The sequence below is a fragment of the Ahaetulla prasina genome, chromosome 4 (genome assembly GCF_028640845.1).
Source record: "Ahaetulla prasina isolate Xishuangbanna chromosome 4, ASM2864084v1, whole genome shotgun sequence".
Classification (NCBI taxonomy): Eukaryota; Metazoa; Chordata; class Lepidosauria; order Squamata; family Colubridae; genus Ahaetulla; species Ahaetulla prasina.
Window position 1 is genome coordinate 5598967 of NC_080542.1, and position 23257 is coordinate 5622223.

Below are 23257 nucleotides of genomic sequence, written 5' to 3' on the forward strand. Positions count from 1 at the left end.
GCCTTTGCTCCTCTTTTAAACCTTATGAGAGGGAACCAATCATCTCCAGGCCTTGCTCCTCAGTTGTCCCTTTTGTTTTAACTGTTCTTGCCTCCTGGCAGCTCTGCGCATGGGCGCACTCGGAACAGGCTCCTCCTGTTCCTCTGCATGTCCGATGTCCGACTCTGGAAGCTCTGGAGTCCACGCATAACTCCCAGATGGCCCTGGCCCCATCTCTTGCCGACACAGAGCCATCGTCCGAGCCTTCCCCGGACTCCAGGACTGGCCCATGTTTCTCCCCAGCCTCTTCACTGTCCGACTCTGCTGCCAGCTCCGCAGGCTGCTGGCAGACCACAACAGTAACCTGAAATGGTCACTAGGCGAACTGTCACTAAGTTGAGGACCATCTGTATGAGAATATACCTCCGCCTTTCAGCATTGGCTAACAAAGTTCACACACCCCACACTGGTTTCTTCCAAAAACATCTTTATTTTTTTTTTATTTTTTTTCCCCACCCGTATAACATTCTGCTTCTTCCTCTGTTTAGCCTCCCTCCGACCTGGAATTTTTTCCCCCTTTTTTTTTCTCTTTCTCTCCCTTTAATTTTTTTTTTTTTAAAGTCATTCTGGCTTTTCTCAACTCCCACCCGCCCACCCCAAAAAAATATCCCTCCGGGGTGGTCTTTTTTTTTTTTTTTTCCCCCTGCCCCTGGTTCTCTACAGCGTCAGGTTTCGGTGTATTTCTTCAGGCTAAAAAATAAAGGAATCTGTAAAGATAAAGACACTCAAACAAGGCATATAACAACCCCCCACCCCCAGAAGAGACACACACATGGGAGAAAGAATGAGGGCCGCGGGAACACCTATGACCTGTATGGTGGGCACCAGGCGGGAGGGAGGGAGGGAGGGAGGAAGGAAGGAAGGAAGGAGGAAGAAACCTGTTTTTTTAAACAGGAATCAGTCTTTTTTAGAACAATACATTTGGGTGCAGAACAAAATTCCAAGATTGGAGCGAAAGGGTGATGGAGAGTAAGAGGCAGGGATGGATTCCTTCTGCAACCTCCAGCCAGAATGGGATGGGGCATTTGAGGATGTCCCGGGCAGAAACATAGGTCGGGCGAGGGATGTCTGGAAAAAAAGTAGCGACGAAGCCTTGAATGCCAGCTTCTTCCTGGCTAATCTGGGTGGAAGGAAGGAAGGAAGGGCAAGGCAAAGCGATGAAAAGGCAGCGGGAACCAAGCAGGGAAATAAATGCCAGACATACGAAGACACACAATGGAGCGAAGGAGCAGAAGAAGAGAAACAAAAGAATCACAGAATTTTGGAAGGGATGAGGACACCCTCCCCGGCATTGCCTCCCCTCCTAAAAACACAGAGGAAGAATCCCCCCCCCAAAAAAAAACCCGCAAAAAGGGAAGGAAGGGCGGAGAGGGAATCTCTCTCAACAATACTACCAGGTGTTTTTTAACAACAGCTCGGCTGCCCCACAAATATTTTTTTTTTCTTTCTTTCTCCCCTCCCTCCAGTATACGTCAACCCTCTTTCTCTGCACAGCGTTAGAAACATCCTCCTCCCACCAACAGTATATATATATATATATAAAAAAAAAATTTCCATCATGGTAACAATCTTCATTTTTTTTCTTTTTTTTTTCCTCCTTCCTAAAAAACCACTTTTTTTTTTGTTTTGTTTTTAGTAAGGGGAATACCATGAGGTCGCTCTGGCCCGGCCCCTGTGAAGAGAAGAAGGAAACAAGTTAATGAAGGAGGTATATTTTTCTTTAAAAAATAAAATAAAAATAAGCTTTTAAAAACTACAGAAATGGGATTTTTTTTTTTTAAATGTGAAAAAATGGAGGCTTTGGCATCTCCCAAAAAAGGCTTTTGAATTTTGGCGAAGTCCGTCCCTACGACGTTGGCACTCTTTTTATTATTATTATTATCTTGCTTTGGGTTCTCACATTCTGAAGCTAATTTGAAACTTTAATCGACTTTTCATTCAAGAACCCGATGAGGTCAAAAAAACAATGTTTTGACTCTCAGAGGTTTCTGAAAAAATTGAGTTTTATCAGGGTAAGTAGTCCTCAACGGCCGTGAGGGAGCCAAACGTTTCTGTTGCTAAGCGAGACATTGGTTAAAAGAGCTGTGCCCCATTTTACGACTTTTCAGGCCACAGCTATTAAGTGAATCGCTGCGGTTCGTAAATTAGTAATACGGTTTAAGTCAGGATCAGCAACCTGCAGCTCTGGAACCGCATGTGACTCTTTCAACCCCTCTGCTACGGCTCACTATCACTCAAAATATGCATCACAACCGACAATGTGCGACACCCACCAGCACGCAATTTATTGAGCTTTTCAACCTCCGGTAGGCCAATCATAGATAAATCAAAGAAAACTACAAGAAAACTATTCAACTACATATGCTAGTTTTGTAGTCACTCAAGAAATAGTCAGGCACCGGAAGGTTTTGTGTCTCCCGGTGTTTTGTTTTCTGTGGGAAACGGGTCCAAATGGCTCTTTGATTGTTTAAGATTGCAGACCCCTGGTTTAAGTGATGACTGCCCCCGACTGAAGTGATTCTCTTGACAAAGGCAAGAAGAAGTCGTAAAATGGGGCAGGACTCACTTAACAAACGTCTCAACTTATCAGTCGACATTTTGGGACTCAAATGGGGCAGGACTCACTTAACGTTATGTCTCACATAGCAACGCCCATTTTGGGCTCGATGGTGGTCGTCCCTCGAGGCATGCCAGTCAATTGGAAAGCTCAGGAAAATGGAAAAATTCTCGGATCGCCGAATCGTTGTTGAACCGCTTTCACGCTCTCTTTTTTTTTACCCAAATTAACTAACCTGGCTTGCAATGCAGAGTGAATAAAAATCGATGATTTTTTTAATAAAAAAATCAGATTTTTAAAATTTAAATTGTTTTTTTTTAATCAAATTTATTTTAATAAAATGCTTTTGGAGTAAGAATCTATCTCAAGATCGTTTTCTATTTAAGATACATTCGTATTTTAGTTTATTCAGCGTGAAATGGAGCTTAAGTTACACAGCAGGAGGCTGTATATTCTGTGATATTGGGATTGTCGGTGAGGCGACAGCGGTGAGTCAGAGGAGGAGCCGATGCGGGACTGAGACGGCAAGTTGCTCTCTAAAAATCATGATTACAATCAAGTCGATTTAAATCAAGCCCTTTTTACTAGTGATTTAAATCGCGATATAAATCGACTCGATTTAAATCAAATCTACCCTGCTTGCAGGAGCCCTTTCATGGGCCTCTTTCTTGTGGATCAATGGAAGGAACTCTCTTTTTAGCCTAAAATCAACTACCGTATTTTTCAGACTATAAGATGCTCCGAAGTATAAGACGCACCTAGCTTTTGGGGAAGAAAACAAGGGGGGGAAAAAATCTGCCTCTGCCTCCCAGCAATTTTCCTCCTTGCAGGAAACAGCCTGATTTACCACGAGCAGCTGATTGGTGGTTGGGTCTGTCTCCCAGAATACCGCCTATCAGCTGTTCCAAGCTGCAGGGACCAACGTTACCCATCGGCATCCGTTCCCGCTGTCACCTATCGACACCTCCGTGGGCCTCAATTTCAGCCTCTGTGCATCCTGTTTTCAGCCTTTGCGCGCCCCGTTTTTTGCCTCTGCGCGTCCCATTTTTGGCCCGTTCCAGCCGCCACCGCTTATCCCCGGCACCTGGAACGGGCTGAAAATGGGACATGCGGAGGCCAAAGATGGGATGCACGAAGGGCCGAAAATAGTACGCGCGGAGGTGGCAATAGGTGACAACGGCGAAAGGCAGCAACAGTACCGATCCCCACAGCCTGGAACAGCTGATCGGTTGTGTTCCGGGAGGCAGATCCAACCACCAATCAGCTGCTCGTGCTAAGTCAGGCTGTGCTGAAGCTGACCAGGCTGTTTGCTGCAAGGAGGTAAACTGCTGGGAGGCAGAGGCCGAAGGATGGGAGCTGGCCGATGTGGTCAGGGCTTCGGCAACATTTGCTGCATAAGACACACTGACATTTCCACCCACTTTTTGGGGAGTGTGGGGCAGTGCCTCTGATACGCCAAAAACTACTGTAAATCTGGCTTGCAGGAGCCTTTTCGTGGGTCTGTTTCACTTGATCAGTTAAAGAGATGCCGGATTGTTTTAAGCCTGGGATTGCTACCTCGCCATCGGCAAGCGTGACTCTGACCGCCTACTGTGGATCAACACACACACACACACCCTCCCCAACATGCCGATCCCTTTTTAAGGGTCAGACCTGTAAGCACGCCCTCGGGGCGGTCTGCTGCTGAAGCCACTGTAGAAACGGGCCCTGGAACTGCTGTAGCCGGAGCCTCGCCCTCGGTACCGGGTCCTGGGAAAGCCTCTGTCTGTCGTGCTGATGCCTGGCCGGTTGGTCCGTTTGGGAATCACCTGAAAAGGAAAAGAATCGTGCAGGTCAGACTCAAGGGAGGAGGGGTGCGGGGGTAGTAAGAAAAGGACAAAGGGGCATGGTGGGCGAGAATGCCTGATCTTTCTCGTTACCCAAGGAAAATGCAGACACCTCTCCGTTAGCAGAGGAGATTTCAAGTAGAAGAGAACAATGGGTACGGTGGGAGGTCCTTGGTGCTTTCCGAGCAGGCGTTTCGTGACCCAACTAGGTGACATCATCAGTGTTAGAAGAGAGTGGGGGTTTGCAGAGAGGAGGAGGAGGAGGAGGACTGTGGGGTCCTTGGTGCTCTCTCTCAGCTTGGCATTCTGCTTGCAGATGTTTTATGACCCAATGTTTTATGTTGTTGTTTTTTCCTTTCTAAGATGGCGCCGACGAAGGCTGCCTCGGTGAAATGCTCTCTAATTGTTTCTTTATTTCTAATTGTTCTCTGTGACTCACTACGGATTTCCTACTCACGAGACCATCTGCTAAAAATTAAGGAACATTTCTTTAAGGAGCAGCTTTCTTTAATCTCACCCCCACCTGTCTTTACAAACACGGAGGAGATTCTAACACAGGAGGAGGCAATTCCCACGGAGCCATGGATTACTAAAAAAACCAAACGACGGAAACGAAGAAAAAGAGGTAAGCGATCTGGGATCTTAATCAAGCTAAGAAGTCGCATTAAAACTCCTCTGCCTTCAATTTTCCTAACAAATATACGCTCACTTGCAAATAAGATGGATGAAATACTCCTCTTAAACAAATACTATTCTGATTTTCGCAATTCAGCAGTCCTATGCTTCTCTGAAACCTGGTTAAATGAATCAATTGAAAATAGCAGCCTGAACATTCCAGGATTTCAAATTGAACGATCAGACAGGATTCCAGAAACATCTGGTAAAAAGAAAGGAGGAGGCTTATGCCTATATATTAATTCAACCTGGTGTCAAGATTTTAACATAATTTACAAATTCTGTGACAACAATTTAGAGACTCTAATTATCAACTGCAAACCTTACTATTTGCCTCGTGAATTTTCCTCATTTCTTCTAATTGCTGTTTATGTCCCACCACAAGCCTGTGTAAACAAGGCATTACGAACTCTAGCTGACCAAATCATGGAGGCTGAAGCCAAACACCCTGATTCACTGGCCATTGTTTTGGGAGATCTAAACAAGGCAAACTTAAGGAAAGAACTACCAAAATACTTTCAGCATGTCAATTGTCCCACCAGAGGCAAGAATACTCTAGACCACTGCTACACAACACTAATGCCTATCGGTCTTTACCACGTGCAGCTGTAGGACACTCTGATCATTGCATGATTCACCTTGTACCTGCTTACAGGCAAAGACTTAAAGCCATAAAACCAATAATTAAATCAGTGAAAACCTGGACGGAGGAATCAGAATTAAAGCTACAGGCATGTTTTGACTGCACTGATTGGAATATTTTTAAAGATACCTCTGCAGACCTGGATGAACTCACAGATACTGTAACATCATATGTCAGCTTCTGTGAAGACCTATGTGTACCTACAAGGAACTTGCGAATACACAGTAACAACAAACCTTGGTTTACACCTAAACTTAAGCAGCTACGACATTCCAAAGAGGAAGCCTACAGAAAAGGTGATAAAATGCTGTACAATCAGGCCAGAAATGCACTAACAAGGGAGATAAGAGCAGCAAAAAGAAGCTACTCTGAAAAGCTAAAGAATCAGTTTTCAGCAAATGAACCAGCAAACATGTGGAAAACTCTTTAAAATATGGCAAAAATATGTCTATGGCAAACCTCCTTCCCAGGCTGAAGGTAATCAACAACTGGCAGATGACCTGAATGAGTTTTACTGCAGGTTTGAAAGGAAACTACAGCCACCTATCTCCACAACCCCCATCTCAGACACACCAACAACAGCCAAGCCTCCTACAACTGACCCCATTTCATTGGGTTCACAACCCCTAGTGATCACAGAAAAGGAAGTGCAGGACCTATTTCACAGACAAAAGCCAGGAAAAGCTCCAGGCCCAGACAAGATAACTCCTTGCTTAAAAGTCTGTGCTGACCAATTGGCCCCCATCTTCACCCATATTTTCAATAAATCACTAGAGATGTGCTATGTTCCTTCTTGCTTCAAACGCTCTACCATCATCCCAGTGCCGAAGAAGCCCACCATCAAGGAACTGAATGACTACAGACCAGTTGCTCTAACATCTGTAGTCATGAAAACCTTTGAAAGGCTAGTGCTTTCCTACCTGAAAACCATCACGAATCCGCTCTTAGACCCCTTGCAATTTGCATAGCGAGCAAATAGATCAACAGATGATGCTGTTAATATGGCTCTGCACTACATCCTACAACATCTTGAGTCTCCAAAGACCTATGCAAGGGTCCTTTTTGTAGACTTTAGTTCAGCATTCAATACCATCATTCCAGACATTCTTCTAACTAAGCTAAACCAGCTACAGGTACCGGAACAGACTTGTAAGTGGATCACAAGCTTCCTAACAAACAGGAAGCAGCAGGTGAAGCTAAGCAAGATCACATCAAATACCTGTACAATTAGCACAGGGCCCCCCCAAGGCTGTGTGCTCTCCCCACTTCTCTTCTCTCTGTATACCAATGACTGCATCTCCAATGATCCATCTGTTAAGCTACTGAAGTTCGCAGATGACACAACAGTGATTGGTCTCATTCGAGACAATGACGAATCCGCATATAGACGAGAGGTCGAACGACTAGCCTTGTGGTGCAACCAAAACAATCTGGAACTGAACACACTCAAAACCGTAGAAATGGTGGTAGACTTTAGGAAAAACCCTTCCATACTTCCACCTCTCACAATACTTGACAACACAGTATCAACAGTAGAAACCTTCAAATTTCTGGGTTCTATCATATCGCAAGATCTCAAATGGACAGCTAACATCAAAAACATCATTAAAAAAGGACAACAAAGAATGTTCTTTCTGCGCCAACTCAGTAAGCTCAAACTGCCCAAGGAGCTGCTGATCCAATTCTACAGAGGAATTATTGAGTCTGTCATTTGCACCTCTATAACTGTCTGGTTCGGTTCTGCAACCCAACAAGAAAAACACAGACTTCAGAGGATAATTAGAACTGCAGAAAAAATAATTGCTACCAACCTGCCTTCCATTGAGGACCTGTATACTGCACGAATCAAGAAGAGGGCCGTGAAAATATTTGCAGACCTCTCGCATCCTGGACATAAACTGTTTCAACTCCTACCCTCAAAACGACGCTATAGAGCACTGCACACCAGAACAACTAGACACAACAACAGTTTTTTCCCGAAGGCCATCACTCTGCTAAACAAATAATTCCCTCAACACTGTCAGACTATTTACTGAATCTGCACTACTATTAATCTTCTCATAGTTCCCATCACCAATCTCTTTCCACTTATGACTGTATGACTATAACTTGTTGCTGGCAATCCTTATGATTTATATTGATATATTGATCATCAATTGTGTTGTAAATGTTGTACTTTGATGAACGTATCTTTTCTTTTATGTACAGAGAGCATATGCACCAAGACAAATTCCTTGTGTGTCCAATCACACTTGGCCAATAAAATTCTATTCTATTCTATTCTATTCTATTCTATTCTATTCTATTCTATTCTATTCTATTCTATTCTATTCCAACTAGGTGACATCATCAGTTAGAAGGAAGGGAAGGAGGAGGACTGTGGGTCCTTGGTGCTCTCTGAGCTTGGTGTTCTGCTTGCAGGCGTTTCATGAGCCAACTAGGTGACATCATCAGTGTTAGAATGTGGGGTTGGTGGAGGTTGGTGGAGCGGAGAAGGGAAGGAGAAGAGGAGAGAGAAGGAAAAAGAGAAGGAGGGCGACTATGGTTTCTTGCAGGCGTTTCACGACCCAACTAGGGAACATCATCAGTGCTAGAATGGAGTGGGGTTTGTGAAGAGAAGGAGGAAAAGAAGACGAGAGAGAAGGAGGAAAAGGAGAAAGAAAAGAAAGAGGACAACAGAGGGGTTCTTGGTGGTCTCTGAGCTGGGTGGGTTTTTTTTGCAGACATTTCATTACCCAGTCAAAGAATATCATCAGTGAGAGAGAGAGAAAGAGAGAGGAGGGAGAGAGAGTGCGCACAGGGGGAATTCCAGGTCGGAGTGATCCTGAAGGGAAGAAATCCGAAGCAGAAAACCTCACCTTGTTCTCACAACTGAAGTCTTAGGTGATTTGGGTTCAAGGGTTGCTGCAAGAGTTCTTCAAGAGTCAGGCACAGAGCAAGTTGTGTGTGTGTGTGTGTGTGTGTGTGTGTGTGTCTGAAAAGGGCATACCCACCTTGATCTGTCTCCCTCTGAACAGGGATTCATCTAACGCTAAGGAAGTCCGCACCGATTCCTTGTCGGAAAATTCAATGTAGGCGAACCTTGAGAAAATGGGAAGAAGGGGGGGATTGGACGATTAGACACTTCATACTATTAAGCACTGGGGAGGAAGGGGGAGGGAGGGTTTGTTCACTTACAGGTAGTCCTCGACTTACGACCGCAACTGGGCCCCAAATGTCTGTTGCTAAGCGAGGCAGTTGCTCAAGCGAGCTTCGCCCCCTTTTGCGACCTTGCTCTCCACTGTTGTTAAGTTGGCATCAGTGGTGGTCGTTAAGTTGGCATCAGTCGTTTCTCTCCGGATTGCACGAACCGGTAGCAGCAACTGCGTGAGGCTCCGCCCACCCGCCCAGACATAATGTGCCAGTACGGAGAAGTGCCCGTGCATTTGCAAACCGGTAGGGAAGGGAAGTGAATTCTACCTCTGGTGGGCACCGTACAGTGGTGAAATCCAAATTTCTTTACTACCGATTCTGTGGGCGTGGCAGGGGAAGGATACTGCAAAATCTCCATTCCCACCCCACTCCAGAGGAAGGATATTGCAAAATCCCCATTCCCACCCCACTCCTGACAGAAGGATACTGCAAAATCCCCATTCTCACCCCACTCCGGGGGGAAGACTACTGCAAAATCTCCATTCCCTCCCTACTCCTGGGGGAAGGATATTGCAAAATCCTCATTCTCACCCACTCTGGGGTCAGCCAGAGATGGTATTTGCCGGTTCCCCAAACTACTCAAAATTTCTGCTGCCGGTTCTCCAGAACCTGCTGGATGGCATCATGGCTGTGAAATTAATCTGGCTCCATTAACCCCGTTCGCAAAAGGGGGGATCACAGGAACATCTCCCCCAGGATACAACTGTCATAAATAGTTAGCAAGCATCCAACTTTCGATCATGTGACCGCAAGGATGCTGCAACGGTTATAAGTGTGAAAATGGTCATAAGTCCCCAGTAGTTGTTTTTCAGCGCCGTTGTAACTTCAAACGGTCAACTCAACGAAAGGGTGGAGGCCTACCTATAGTCTACTGTATCAATTCTTGAGCTTTACGGAAGCTATAAGCCAAAAGACAAATTCCACACACACATCCAAGAAAAGTTCAACTCACCCCTTGGGATGGCCCGTGTATTTGTCACACAGGATGGTCACACGGTTGACGGAACCACAGCCGTGGAAGTGGGCTTCCAATTCTTCTGCCGTTGCCCCGTAATCTACCTGAAATGGAAGACAGGTCAGTTCAGGAGGTGAGCCTGCTGGTTTTGTTCGCGCTTGAAGAAAGCTGGGGAGTGGGAGACACTCACATTTCCTACGTATATAGATCTGGCGTCGGCTTCCATCTTTTCTTCTAAAGACATGATGACCGGGCCAGCTAGAGAGAGAGAAAGAAAGGCAGAATTATTAAACAATGTGGAAGGGAAAATGTCAATGTGTTGTGGTCCGCCAGTAGCCTGCGGAGCTGGCAACAGAGTCAGATAGCGATGAGGCTGAGGAAGAGGGTGGGCCGGTCCTGGAGGCTGGGGAAGGCCCGGATGAGGGCTCTGCGTCAGAGGCTGAGGTGGGGCCAGGGGAGTGATGTGCAGACTCCAAAGCCTCCAGAGGCTGACAGTAGTGAGGCAGAGGAACAGAAGGAGCCTGTTCCTAATGCATGAGTGTGAAAAGCTGCCAGAAGGCAAGAGCAGCTCAAGCAAAGAGGATGACTCGGGAGTAAGGCCAAGAGATTATTGCCCCCCCCATCAGGGCTTAAAAGACCAGCAACGGCATTTGGGCTCTTTGCTGGAAAACAATGTTGATCGCTTTGTTTTGCTGTATTTGTTTCTTATCGGTGTCTTCTGCTCTTGAACTTTTGCCAAGGAAGGCCTTTGGTAGTTTGCCTAATTAAGACCAAGGTTGGCGATAAGACTGAGGAATTGTGTTGTGAAGAATTTGCTTTGATTTAGTTTGCACTACGCTAAGAATGAGTTAATTCTCAGCTGTTCTAATAAAAAGTTTGTTCGTTTTTAAACTGACTGAGTTTACTACTTGGGCCTGGGTCACAACATTACGGAGATTCTCAGTCATCTAAATCATACCCAAAGGTCCTTTTCCCAAAAGAGGCAGATGGACTTTCTGGTTTTTCTTCAAAGATGTTTTGCTTCTCCTCCCAAGAAGCTTCTTCAGCTCGGACAGAACAGTGGGGAATGGAAGGATTTATACTCCTTGCAGACAGCTGGACATTTGTATCCTTTGTGGGGGGGGGTGTCGTTAAAACCACCTGGAGCCTCTGTCTTTTAAACGCAGATGGACTGCTGAATCTTCTATATTGTGCCATGCGGTTGTCAAGTGGTTGTTTTGTTTCCCCAAATATCCAGATCTGCACAGGGCTCGCTACATTGGATTGCATATACCATGTTGCTCAGTTTGTGTCTGGGTGTTTTATCCTTGGGGTAGACAAGCTTCTGCCTTTTGTCTATTCTTGGATTTGAAGTGTGCACGTATGTTGTGTTGGCTGAAAATCCTCCTGAGCGTTTCCGATGTTCCTGCGACGTACTGGAAGTCTGATGACTTCCATTTTGTGCTCCAGTGTGGGTGGTGGGAATCAAAATGTAAATATTGATGGGGGGGGAGGTGTCTGTAAACTTCAGCGTTAAGACTTGTCTTCCTTAATGTGTACTGCGCAATCCAGGAAGGCTATAGACCCGTGATAGCGAACGTATGGCACACATGTGTGTCATGGGGAGCCGTATCAGTGGGAACATGAGCTCAGCTCTAGCATGCATGTGAGTGTCGGCCAGCTGATTTTCGGACCTTCTGGGCCCACCTATTCTGTCTCCTTCCCCACTTCAGACACACGAGCTGGCTTTCAGCCAGTGGATTCACAGCTCTTATCAGTCCTGGCAGAGAAATCGCAGCTGCCTGCCAAAGTTCAAACAAATGACTCACGTAGCAAGACTTTCAGCTCTTTTTGAAACAGATCAGCTAAACTTTGCTTCCTGTGGAGTGAGTGCAGTCCCAAAGCTCCTTATATATCCTGAGGGGTGGGGCTCCTTCCCCACCCTTCCTTTTGATGACGCCGCCTCTCTAATCTTCTGACGGGTCAAGCCAAGCTTGATTATTATCAGCTGGGTCTGAAGGCGTAGCCTGGGGAAGGGAGGAATCAGGGGATGACGGCCTCATTACGTCCTCCGAATGGTCTGGTTCTGGCTCCAAAGGAATCGGTGCTCCCGAGGTAAGCCTTACCGGCCTTTCCCCCTCACTTTCTGAGTCACTTTCGGGCATGGGGCCAAGTTCAGGGGCTGGAGTCACAACATCACCAGAAGTAGGGAAACAGGCTGTTTCCTGCCTCCGGAGGTCCGGGGATGGTGGTTGGGAAGGTCTGTTTTTTGCTCTCCCCAGGCTCCACAGCCTATCTAGGAGCCTGGGGAAGGCGAAAAGGGCCTTCCCCAATCCTCTGGAGGCAGAAGCGGCCCATTTACCAACTTCCGGCCTCCAGGGTGGTGGGGAAGGCCGTTGTCACCCTCCCCAGGTTCCTAGAGAGGCTTTGGAGTTAGGGGAGAGCAAAAAATTGGCCTACCAGGTCATAAGCGGAGGGGGGGGTTGTGCGCGCATGCATGGGGCGCATATAATTATGTGTGTGGGCACGCACATGTATGATTCCCCCCGTACTCCCCTCGCTTTTGGCACACAAGGGCAAAAAGGTTAGCCATCACTGCTATAGACTATTTTCCTTAACGTCTTCCTGTGCGAATTTGATGTATCCGTCCACCGCATTGATATGTGTGGTGAACGCTAGGCGTCTAGGGCTTTGGTTTCTACCTCTTCCATGTAGACCTCTGCCTGGTTTTAAATACAATAAAAGTTTCCACAGACAAAAACACAGCTGTGCCATGGGTCCACCTGTGTCCCCCATTGTGGCCAATCTCTACATGGAAGAAGAAGAAACCAAAGCCCTAGACGCCTTCCACCCAGGAATTCCACCCACTCACAGGTATAAGTATGTGGACAATACCTGGATCAAGATTTTTTTTAAAAAAAAAAAAAGGAATTGGAAGCGTTCGTACAACAGATCAACTTCGCACAGGAAGATGCGAAGGACAATAGTCTATAGCCTTCCTAGATTGCGCAGTAGACATTAAGCCTTAACATTGAAGTTTACAGAAGCCGACAAACACACACAGATCAATATTTACATTTTGATTCCCACCACCCACACTGGAGCACAAAATGGAAGTCATCAGAATCCTACACCACCGAGCTGAAGGCCTGCCTACCAGCAACGATGAGAAAGAAAAAGAAGGAAAACACATCAAGGAAGCCCTCAGAACTTGTGGCTATCCCAAGTGGGCCTTCATCAAATCTTCAAAAAAGACCCCACAGGAGCTCCTCCGTAACAAGACGACGAAGAGGAGGAGAATAAACAAAGCAACGCTGTCGTTGCAGAAACATCGGAAAAGCTCAGGAGGATCTTCGGCCAACACGACACATGTGCATGCTTCAAACCCAAGAATACACAAAAGGCAGAGGCTCGTGCCCCCCCACTCCCAGGGATAAAACACCTAGACCAAACTGAGTAACGTAGCCAATGCAGTTCAATCCAGCGAGCCCTGTGCAGATCTGGACATTTGGGGAAACAAAACCACCACTTCACAACCGCATGGCACAACAAAGGAGAACAAACCCATCAGGACTAGATTCAGCAGTCCATCTGCGTTTAAAAGACAGAGGCCAGTCTTTTGAAGACAGCAAAAGTCTCCTTTTTGGACAGAGAGGACCGCTGGTTTGAAAGAGGGGTCAAAAGAGGCCATCTATGTCAAAATTGGACAGTCTTCTCTCAATAAGAGGGGGAGAGATATGACATCATCTATCTCCAATCTACAAACATTATCCTTTCAAGAGTTCCAAGAAGGCTCCACACCCATTTTCACCATGCAGGTGACTGATAACGGAGATAATACCTCCAGGTGGCTTTAAGGACTGGCTAAAAGGATGCAAATGGAAAATGATCAGCTGTCTGCAAGGAGTGCAAATCCTTCTATTCTCCACCATCCAATCCGAGCTGAAGAAGTTTCCTGGAGGAAAAGCGAAGGAGAAGTCTTGAAAGGAAAACCAGAAAGTCCACTTGCTTCTTGGGAAAAGCACGTTTGGGACAACCATGACCTGGATCAGGGCTCTCCAACCTTGGCAACTTTAAGACTTGTGGACTTCAACTCCCAGAATTCCTCAGCCAGCACATTGTCAAGGCTGGAGACCCCTGACCTGGATGACTAAGGAATCTCTGTAGACACCCAGGTCACAGCTGCCTCAAAGGTGCTTTAAAAAAAACCAAAAAAAAAAAAAACCAAAAAAAAAAAACGGACTGTTTTTATCTTGAAGAAATTGCCAAAAAAGCCAAAGCAGGCAGTATTAATAGAGGGATAGACTCAAGATCAGGTGACGTGTTAATACCGCTTTACAAGGCCACACTTGGAATACCGCATCCAGTTTTGGTCGTCATGATACAAAAAAGATGGGAGACTCTAGAAAGAGTGCAGAGAAGAGCAACCAAGATGATTAGAGGACCGGAGGCTAAAACGTATGAAGAACGGTTGCAGGAACTGGGTATGTCTAGTTTAATGAAAAAGAAGGACTAGGGGAGACATGATAGCAGTCTTCCAATATCTCAGGGGTTGCCAGAGGGAGTCAAGCTATTCTCCAAAGCACCTGAGGGTAGGACAGGAAGCAATGGATGGAAACTAATCAAGGAGAGAAGCAACTTAGAACTAAGGAGAAATTTCCTGACAGTGAGAACAATTAACCAGTGGAACTGCTTGCTACCAGAAGTTGTGGGTGCTCCAACATTGGAAGTTTTTAAGGTTGGATAACCCTTTGTCTGAAATGGTATAGGGTCTCCTGCCTGAGCAGGGGATTGGGCTAGAAGACCTCCAAGGTCCCTTCCAGAAACTCCGTTATTCTGTAAGACGACGTTTTGCTTCTCATCCAAGAAGCTTCATCAGTGAAGCTTCTTGGATGAGAAGCGAAATGTTTTCTTCTTCCTTAAGCACTCCAGTTGCCTTTTTAACAAAGCAACTTTGAGAGACCGTGAAAGGGTACACAGGTATAGGTAAAGGATGAGGGTTTAGGGCGCGGGTCGGCAACCGTAAACACTCAAAGAGCCTCAAAAATCCTAACTGGAAATCCCCTCATTCAATTCTGAAGCCGACTAGAAGTCCAGTTCCCCCATCATAGTCTTCTCCTAGCGCGACACCCTTTTTCCTCTACCTGTCCTAACCAAAAGTCCTATCAATTGTGGAGCCGACCGGCGATAGGGAGCTGCAGCAGAGGGATGAAAGAGCCACATGCGGCTCCAGAGCCGTGGGTTGCCGACCCCTGATTTAGGGTTATCTATCTATCTATCTATCCTGGCTCCGAAGGTAGCAATTCTACCTAAGATCCAAGTCAACAACAGACTGCTTTCTCCTCTCTTTCAGGGCCCAATTTCTCAGTCACGCGAAGAATTTTTTTTTTTTAACTCCTTTTCAGTACAATAAATGTTTCTACTTTACGGGAATCAACCAAACACGTGATCATCACAAGGCAATTGGTCTTTCTGTGCTCTCAGCAGGCAAAATGCCATTTAACATCCTCCTGCCAGGCCGTTCTAGCTTAAAGAGACCGAAGATATGATTCAGTCCACTCAGCGAGGGACAATCTAGCTTTTCTAGAGGTTTGGAGGGGTGTGTGGTATAAGTGTGTGTATATATACACAAACACAGACTCACTCATAGATAGGCATAGGGTGTACCAGAATGGAGGCCCCATCATTTATTTGACTATATACTTATGTTAAGTATTTGAATGGTTGCCATTTCCTTCTAAACCCTTCCTTAATGCTTGGTCCAATTTATGGCCTGTGAACATTTCTAAAAGCACAACTGAGAAAATAAAATAAATAAAACCTATTGTGAATGGCCTATGGGACCGGAGCTTCGGTATACGCTGTGCACAAAGAGGCGTACATTTATTTATCCTGTATCCTGCTTTTTTTTTTTTTTTTACAAATAACTCAAGGCAGTGAATACATTCAACATAGCTTCCTCCTATTTTCCCCGTAACAACCACCTTGTGAGGTGGGTTGGGCTGAGGCAAGAAGAGACCAAACCGGCTTTCGTGCCTGAGACCGGAGTAGAACTCAACACTCTCCTCGTGATTGGCCCCAAATCACCCAGCTGGCTTTCGTGCCTGAGGCAAGCTAGAACTCGCGGTCTCCTGGTGACTGACCCGAAGCAGGGGTGTTCTCCTGGATGCACGGCTGTCGCTCGAAGATCATGTAGCGGCCGTCTCCAGGAGAGCCTTTCACCAGGTTCGCCTGGTTCGCCAGTTGCGCCCCTTCCTTGATCGGGATGCCCTATGCACAGTCACTCATGCTCTTGTTACCTCCCGCCTGGATTATTGCAATGCTCTCTACATGGGGCTCCCCTTGAGATGCACTCGGAGGCTTCAGTTGGTCCAGAATGCAGCTGCGCAGGTGATAGAGGGAGTCTCACGTAGCTCCCATGTGACACCTCTCCTGCGCAGACTGCACTGGCTTCCTGTTGCCTTTCGGGTGCATTTCAAGGTTTTGGTTACCACCTTTAAAGCGCTCCATGGCTTTGGATCTGGGTACTTACAGGACCGCCTGCTGTTACCTCATGCCTCCCACCGACCCGTACGCTCCCATAGAGAGGGCCTTCTCAGGGTGCCGTCCGCCAGACAATGTCGGCTGGCGGCCCCCAGGGGAAGATCCTTCTCTGTGGGGGCCCCTACTCTTTGGAACGAACTTCCCCCTGGTTTACCACAAATACCTGACCTTCGGACTTTTCGCCGCGAACTGAAAACATATTTGTTTGTTCGTGCGGGGCTTTCTTAATTGTTTAGTTTATAATTTTAAATTTTTAGTTTTAACTGGGGTTTATAGATGTTAATTATTTTAATTTCGGCCACACTGTGTAATAAGTTTTTTAATTTATTTTTTAATTGTATATTGTCTCTTTTTATCTTGGCTGTACACCGCCCTGAGTCCTTCGGGAGAAGGGCGGTTTATAAATCTAATAAATGAATGAATGAAATGAAAATGCTCCCGGTTCAGACCGGATTGGCCAATCCGAAAGCGATGGCAGCAGGTGGATCGGAGAACGGGTAGCAAAACTCCCTGGGGCTCCCACCCATGCCCAGCAAATTGCCCGGTCGCCCGCTTCTTTCCGGCTCACTCGCTTTTCCCGCCCGAATGGTAGGAATAGGTTGTAAAAAATGCTTTTAAAAGGTAAAAAAACAAAAAAGGCTCTGACAATCGTGCGGCTCAGCTGTGATTGTCACAGCCTTTTTTTACCTTTTAAAAGTATTTTTTACAACCTATTCAGCCGGATAGGTTGTAAAAAATGCTTTTAAAAGTAAAAAAAAAAGATCGCGCACCACAGTTGATCACACGGACCCCCGCGCGCTGTTCTACTTACCCGATGCCTCCTTTTGGCACGCCCTGCGCGCGGGCGCACACCTCGCATTTGGCACGCAGCGCGCATGCGCAGCCAGCGAACCAGTAGTAAACCGGTTCAGATTTCACCACTGGCCCGAAGGCACCCAGCCATCTTTCATTCCGAGACAGGATTAGAACTCACCTGCTCCTGGTAATTGGGCCAAAGTCACCCAGCCGGCTTTCATGACTAAGGGGGGACTAGAACTCAGAGTTTCCCGTTTTCTCACCTGGTGCCTTAACCACTAGACTGAAGAGGCTGTATAAGATATTGATACCCATATAAGACATTGCGTGCTAATGTGTGAGTCTCTACAATCCTGAATAATTAAACGGCTCTCCCGATTGAGAAGATGGCTGAAATTCAGAATTTCCAAGAGGGGGGGGGTGGGGGTTTCTCACCGTTGCCGGGTGGGGGGCTCATGTTCATTTGTTTCTCCACTTCATTTTGCAACTCTTTCAACTTCTCGGCTTCTTCCTCCATCTCTCGTACCCTGGCTTTAATGGCTTCCAGCTCCTGGGGAGGAATGGGCGAGCAGCAATGAGCAAAAATAAAATAAAATGCCCTTTATGAGTTGTTCCCACTCAAAATCTCCTTCTGCAAGAAGCATAGGTGGTCCTTGACTTACGTATGACACCGGAGCCCAAATATTTTCTGTTGCTAAGCGAGACAAGGGTTAAGCGAGTTTGACGCTGCGTCGGTCATAAATGTGAGTCACTTGCCAAAGGTCTGAATTTTGATAAGGTGACCACAAGGGTGCTGTATTGGTTCGTAAGTATGAAAAATGGTTCTAAGTCATTTTTCAGTGTCGCTGCAACTTTGAATGGTCACTAAAAGAACTGTTGTAAGTCGAGGGCCACCTATATCCATTGTACAGCGAAACTACAGGTAGTCCTTGACATACAATTATTCATTTAGTGACATTGGTATTTTAATGCCACTGGGGGGAAAAATGAGTTACAACCGGTCCTCACATTTACGGCCAGCATCTCCACAGTGACGTCAATCAAAATTTGGGGCGCTTGGCAACCACACATATTTACAATGGTTGCATTGGCCTGGGGGGGGGGTGTCACACAATCACACCATTTGTGACCTTTTTTGGATGGCTTCCAACTAGCAAAGTCAATGGAGGGGGAAAGCCAGATTCGTTTAACAACCCTGGGATTCCCTCAACAACCACGGCAAGGTTGGTTGTAAAATCAGGCAAACAACTGTCTCCCTTAGCAATGGAAATTCTGGAGCCCAATTGTGGTTGCATATCAAGGACTAATTGCATTGCCAATTAAAATGCAATCGTGGGTAATACAGGTAGTCCCTCAACTTACAGTTCGTTGTGATCGTTCGAAGTTACGACGGCACTGAAAAGAAGTGACTTCGGACCGTTTTTCATACTTACGACCGTTGCGGCATCGAAATTGGGTGCTTGGCAACCCGACTCCTATTTATGACCGTTGCCGCATCCCGGGGGGGATGTCACGTGATGACCCCCCCCCCTTTTTGCAACCTTTGTACGAGCAACATCAGCCAGATTTGCTTAACAACCGTTTAACTAACTCCACTATCGCAGCGATTCACTTCCATGGTAAGGAAGGTCGTAAAAAGGAGGGAAAATTCACTTCACTGATATCTCGCTGAGCAACCAAATTTGGGATCGTTAAGTCAAGGGTTACCTGTACACCATTCCAAACGGGAGCCCAGGCCTCCTCTGCCTCCTGATTTGTTTCCTCTTGGGCCCCATTTTCCCCTCCTTCTTTGCTATTTGAAACAGACCGACCCCATTTGAGTTGTCCTAATAACCCGCATCTCATGCATAAGGACGCCAAAGCAGCAGCATTTCTCTTCCATTAAATGGTGCGAGCTTCCTCACCTCCAGATTAGATAGACAGACAGACAGAAATAGATATGATAGATGGATAGATAGATGATTGATAGATATAGGGATAGATATGGGGGGGGGAGGAAGGGAGAGTTGGATAGAGATATAGAGATATGATGGATGGATCAATGGATGGCTGATTGATAGAGATAGATAGATAGATAGATAGATAGATAGATGATAGATAGATGATAGATAGATAGATAGATAGATAGATAGATGATGGATCAATGGCTGATTGATAGATATAGATATGATAGATACAGAGATAGATATGGTAGAGATAGATAGATAGACAGACAGATTGATTTTACAATCCCCTACAAACACCCAGTTCTGTCTGGGCTGCCCCTGAAGCCATTGTTCCAGACGGCAGAAGCCTCCCCCCCCCGCCTTTAAAGAAAGGGGCTCTTTTCCCCCAGATTGGCCCAAGTAGCGGGAAAGCTAAACGCTCTTTGTTTCCAAGCTAAGAAGCAATGGAGGCTCTTCCTGGCCTGGAGCTCTACCGTCCCATCAAAGCATCCCGCTTAGGGACGGTTACCCCCCCCCAGCAGCCACGTGTCTCCCAGACACCGCCCACCCACCCCCTCTCTCAAAATCCCTCCAGGATCTTGACCCCCACCACCACTCTTTTCAAGCCTCTCCCCCCCCATCTCCCATTAAGCCTCATGGCTCAATCTCATCTTTCCTCTTTCCCAGCCCTTCCCTTCCCTCTTTTCTTTTTTCAAAATGCGCAAAAAAAAAAAAAAAAAAGATTGGCGCTTCCTCCCCATCAGCTTCTCTGGCGCTGAAGCAAATGGGCTCTAGCACAAAATATAAAAATTTTAAAAATCGATTTTTCTTCTTTTTTTTTTTTAAAAAAAGAGGGGTTTCCTTCCCTCTTCTTATTGTTCTCCAGCCAAGCATGTGGGGCAAAGAAGAGACAGATCCGGGTCAGAGGAGGAGGAGGATTTTTTTTAATTCTTGCCTTCCATCCTTCCTCTTTCCTTTTTTTAAAATCCTTTCCTTCTCTCTTCCACTTGTTCTCATCTCCTTCCTTTCTTCCACCCTTCCTCTTGAATGTTTCTTTTTAAAAGAAATCTTTTCCTCCCTTCCTCTTATTTATTCCCATCGCATTCCTTCCTATTTTTTAAATTCTTTCCTTCCTTCCTTCCATTCCCATGTACACCCTTCCCTTCTTCCCAACCTCCCACTTTCGTTTTGCTCTTTTTAAGAATCCTCTCCTTCCTCTTTCATTTTTCCTATTTTTTAATTCTTTCCTTCCTTATTCCCATCTCCTTCCTTCCTATCACTTGCCCTTTTTCATTTTTAATTATTTTTCTTCCTTCCCATTTTCTTTTAATTTCTTTCCTTCCTCCCTTCCACTTATCCCCATCTTTCCTTCCTCCCTCTTTAATTTTTCTTTTTAAAACATTCTTTCCTCCCTCCCTCTTTAATCTTTCCTTTTTAAGTCTTTCTTTCCTCCCTTCCACATTCATCCCATCTCCTTCCTTCCTTCATTTTTCCTTTTTTGCAATTCTTTCCTTCCTCCCTTCCACCTATCCCCATCTTTCCTTCCTCCCTTTAATTTTCCCTCTTTAAAAAATTCTATCCTTCTTCCCTTCCATACTTATCCCTATCTCCTTCCTTCATTTTTCCCCCTTTAATTTTCCTTTTTTGCAATTCTTTCCTTCCCCCCTTCCTTCCACTCATCCCCATCTCCTTCCTCCCTTTTTCTCTTTTTTTTACAATTCTCCCTTCTCCCTTATCCTCATCTTTCCTTCCTCCCTTGTTTTTTCCTTTTTTAAAAATTCTTTCTTTCCTCCCTCCCACTCATCCCATCTCCTTCCTTCCTCCCTCCCTCATTTTTCTTTTTGCAATTCTTGCCTTCCCCCCTTCCTTCCACTCATCCCCATCTCCTCCCTTTCTCTTTTTTTACAATTCTCTCCTTCCTCCCTTCCACCCTCATCCCCATCTCTTTCCTCCCTCTTTTTCTCTCTTTTTTACAATTGTTTCCTTCCTCCCTCATCCCCATCTCCTCCCTTTTTTTTTACAATTCTCTCCTTCCTCCCTTCCACCCTCATCCCCATCTCCTCCCTCCCTTTTTCTTTTTTTTTAATTCTCTCCTTCCTCCCTCATCCCCATCTCCTCCTTTTTTCTTTTTTTAAAATTCTCTCCTTCCTCTCCCTCTTCCCCATCTCCTCCTTTTTTCTTTTTTTTACAATTCTCTCCTTCCTCCCTCATCCCCATCTCCTCCCTTCCTCTTTAACCTTTCCTCTTTTTTAAAACGTATTTTCCTTTTCCCCTTCCTTCCCCTCCTCCCTCCCTCCCCTCCGCTTCCCTTCATCCATCCATCGAGTCCCCGACCCTCTTTTCCCCCCCCGCCCCAAGTGTGTGTGTGTGTGTGTGTGTGAGGGGAGAGATTATGCTCACCGGGTCCTCGATGGCGGAGTCGCCGGGGTCGCCCTCGCCCAGGCCGGCCTCCTCCTCCAGCTCCTCGGGGTGAGGGTGGTGGTGGGGGGCGCCCACGCCGGCTTGCCCGACCCGGGAGGGCAGCGAGGAGGAGGAGGAGGAGGTGAGGGCGCCCCTGGGGCCGCCGCCGCCTCTGCTCCCGCCGCCACCGCCGCCGCCTCCTCCGCCGCCCGCCGCCTCGATCAGCATCTCCTCCTCCTCCTCCTCCTCCACGCGGAGCCCCCCGCCCTGCTCCCCCCCGGGGCCGCTTCCCCCCAGCCCGTTCCCGTACTGCGACGGCAGGCCCCCGCCCGGGCCCCCGCCCGGCTCCCCGTCGCCACCCAAGGCCGCGATAGCGCCTCGCCCGCCGCCGCCGCTCGTGCCCTTCACGGACGCCATAGAGCCCGCCGCTGCTGCCGCCGCCTCCGCCGCCGCCGCCACCACTACCACACGCCGCCCGCCGCGCTCCGATTGGCTACCCCGTCTCGCGCCCGCTCCTATTGGCGCGGCTCCGACGCTCTCTATTGGCCCTCCGCCTCGCGCCTTCGGCCCGGCTTTCTGGTTTGGCCCGGCCCGGCCGTCAATCAAGAGGCGTCCGTCGGCGATTGGGGAAGGATTTGCCTCAGTTTCGGCCCGCCTTCAAAATGGTGGATTGGAGGCGAAGGGCTTTTCTCTCTCTCTCTTTTTTTTTTTTTTGGCAGGGGGAGGCGGCCTCCCAAAGCGTTGCTGCTCGCTGATTGGGACGAAGGCACGGGGTTTCCCACCACCACCTTTGTTTGCTCGGGGCTGCGGAGCTGAATGGAGGAGGCCGGTGTCAGTCTGTTTAGGCCCCGGGTGGGCGCGAAAGAAAGGAAGGGGAGGTTGAGGCGAGGGAGGTGGACTTTGGCCCGCCTTTGCCTCGCCAATCTTAATCCTCGATGCGTGATTGGTCGTTTGGCATGGTTTTGGGTTGTTGTTTTTTTTAAAAAAAGGTGAAGTCGTCGCTTATTGGCGGAAATGCAATGTGTCAATCCTATCCGCGGATGTTTTCCATTGGGCCTCCCAGCCCGCCTTGAGCCAATCAGCCAAAAAACACATTGCGTAATGGGAGGACGTTTTTGGCAAATCTTTGCACACGGTCTAGTCCACTGGGCGGGAACGCCGTTCCTCTTCTCCTATTCTAATTGGTCGATTTTTTTTCTCTTTTGGCCCGCCTTTCGTTTTCCACAACTAAGGTGGGAAAGGTGACATTTCTGATTGGCTGCTAAAGGAAAGAACGTTTATAACGGCTCTTTTGGCCCCGCCCCGCGCGGAGCCCAAAGGGCTACAGTCTTAATAAACCCTTCAGCACAACTTCTGGTTTCTTTTCGGAGGTTGTGGGGGGGGGGGCGAAAATTGGCCTTAATAGCAATAAGGCCTATTAATAGATTTATATATAGCGCTTCGCAGGGTTTTTACAGCCCTCTCTTAAAAAAAAATGGTAATAAAAGGTAGTAAAATCACCAAGTAATTCAGGCAAAGCCCCCCAAAAAACATTTTCAGGTAGTCCTCGACTTACGACCACAACTGCGGCCAACATTTCCTTGCCACGGTTGTTAAGTGAATCACTGCAATCGTTAACATTAGGAATCCGGTTGTTAAGTGAATCCGGCTTCCCTCGTGGGCTTTGCTTGTCAGAAGGTCGTAAAAGGGGATCATGTGACCCAACCCCCCCAGGACGTCATAAATACG

The 23257-nt window shown here is 47.0% G+C and overlaps 1 protein-coding gene across 1 annotated transcript; it reads right to left on the reverse strand.

Moving 5' to 3' along the window:
• Positions 1 to 884: 884 nt before the first annotated feature.
• Positions 885 to 21764, reverse strand: PABPN1 (poly(A) binding protein nuclear 1). Its single transcript, XM_058182321.1, has 6 exons — positions 21530 to 21764; positions 17640 to 17754; positions 10078 to 10145; positions 9885 to 9991; positions 8734 to 8821; positions 885 to 4404 (listed from the first exon to the last, which is right to left on the reverse strand). The coding sequence occupies exons 1-6, from the start codon at positions 21755 to 21757 to the stop codon at positions 4237 to 4239; spliced, it is 774 nt and encodes a 257-aa protein (XP_058038304.1). The 5' UTR covers positions 21758 to 21764; the 3' UTR covers positions 885 to 4236.
• Positions 21765 to 23257: the final 1493 nt, after the last annotated feature.

Excerpts from the sequence above, each read along its gene's own strand:
- PABPN1 (XM_058182321.1), bottom strand. The coding sequence starts at position 21,757 with ATGCTGATCGAGGCGGCGGGCGGCGGAGGAGGCGGCGGCGGTGGCGGC. Across the intron at positions 10,146-17,639 it reads GAGCCCCCCACCCGGCAACG|CTGGCCCGGTCATCATGTCT; the intron begins GTGAGAAACCCC and ends CTCTCTCTCTAG. Across the intron at positions 4,405-8,733 it reads TCAGAGGGAGACAGATCAAG|GTGATTCCCAAACGGACCAA; the intron begins GTGGGTATGCCC and ends TTTCCTTTTCAG.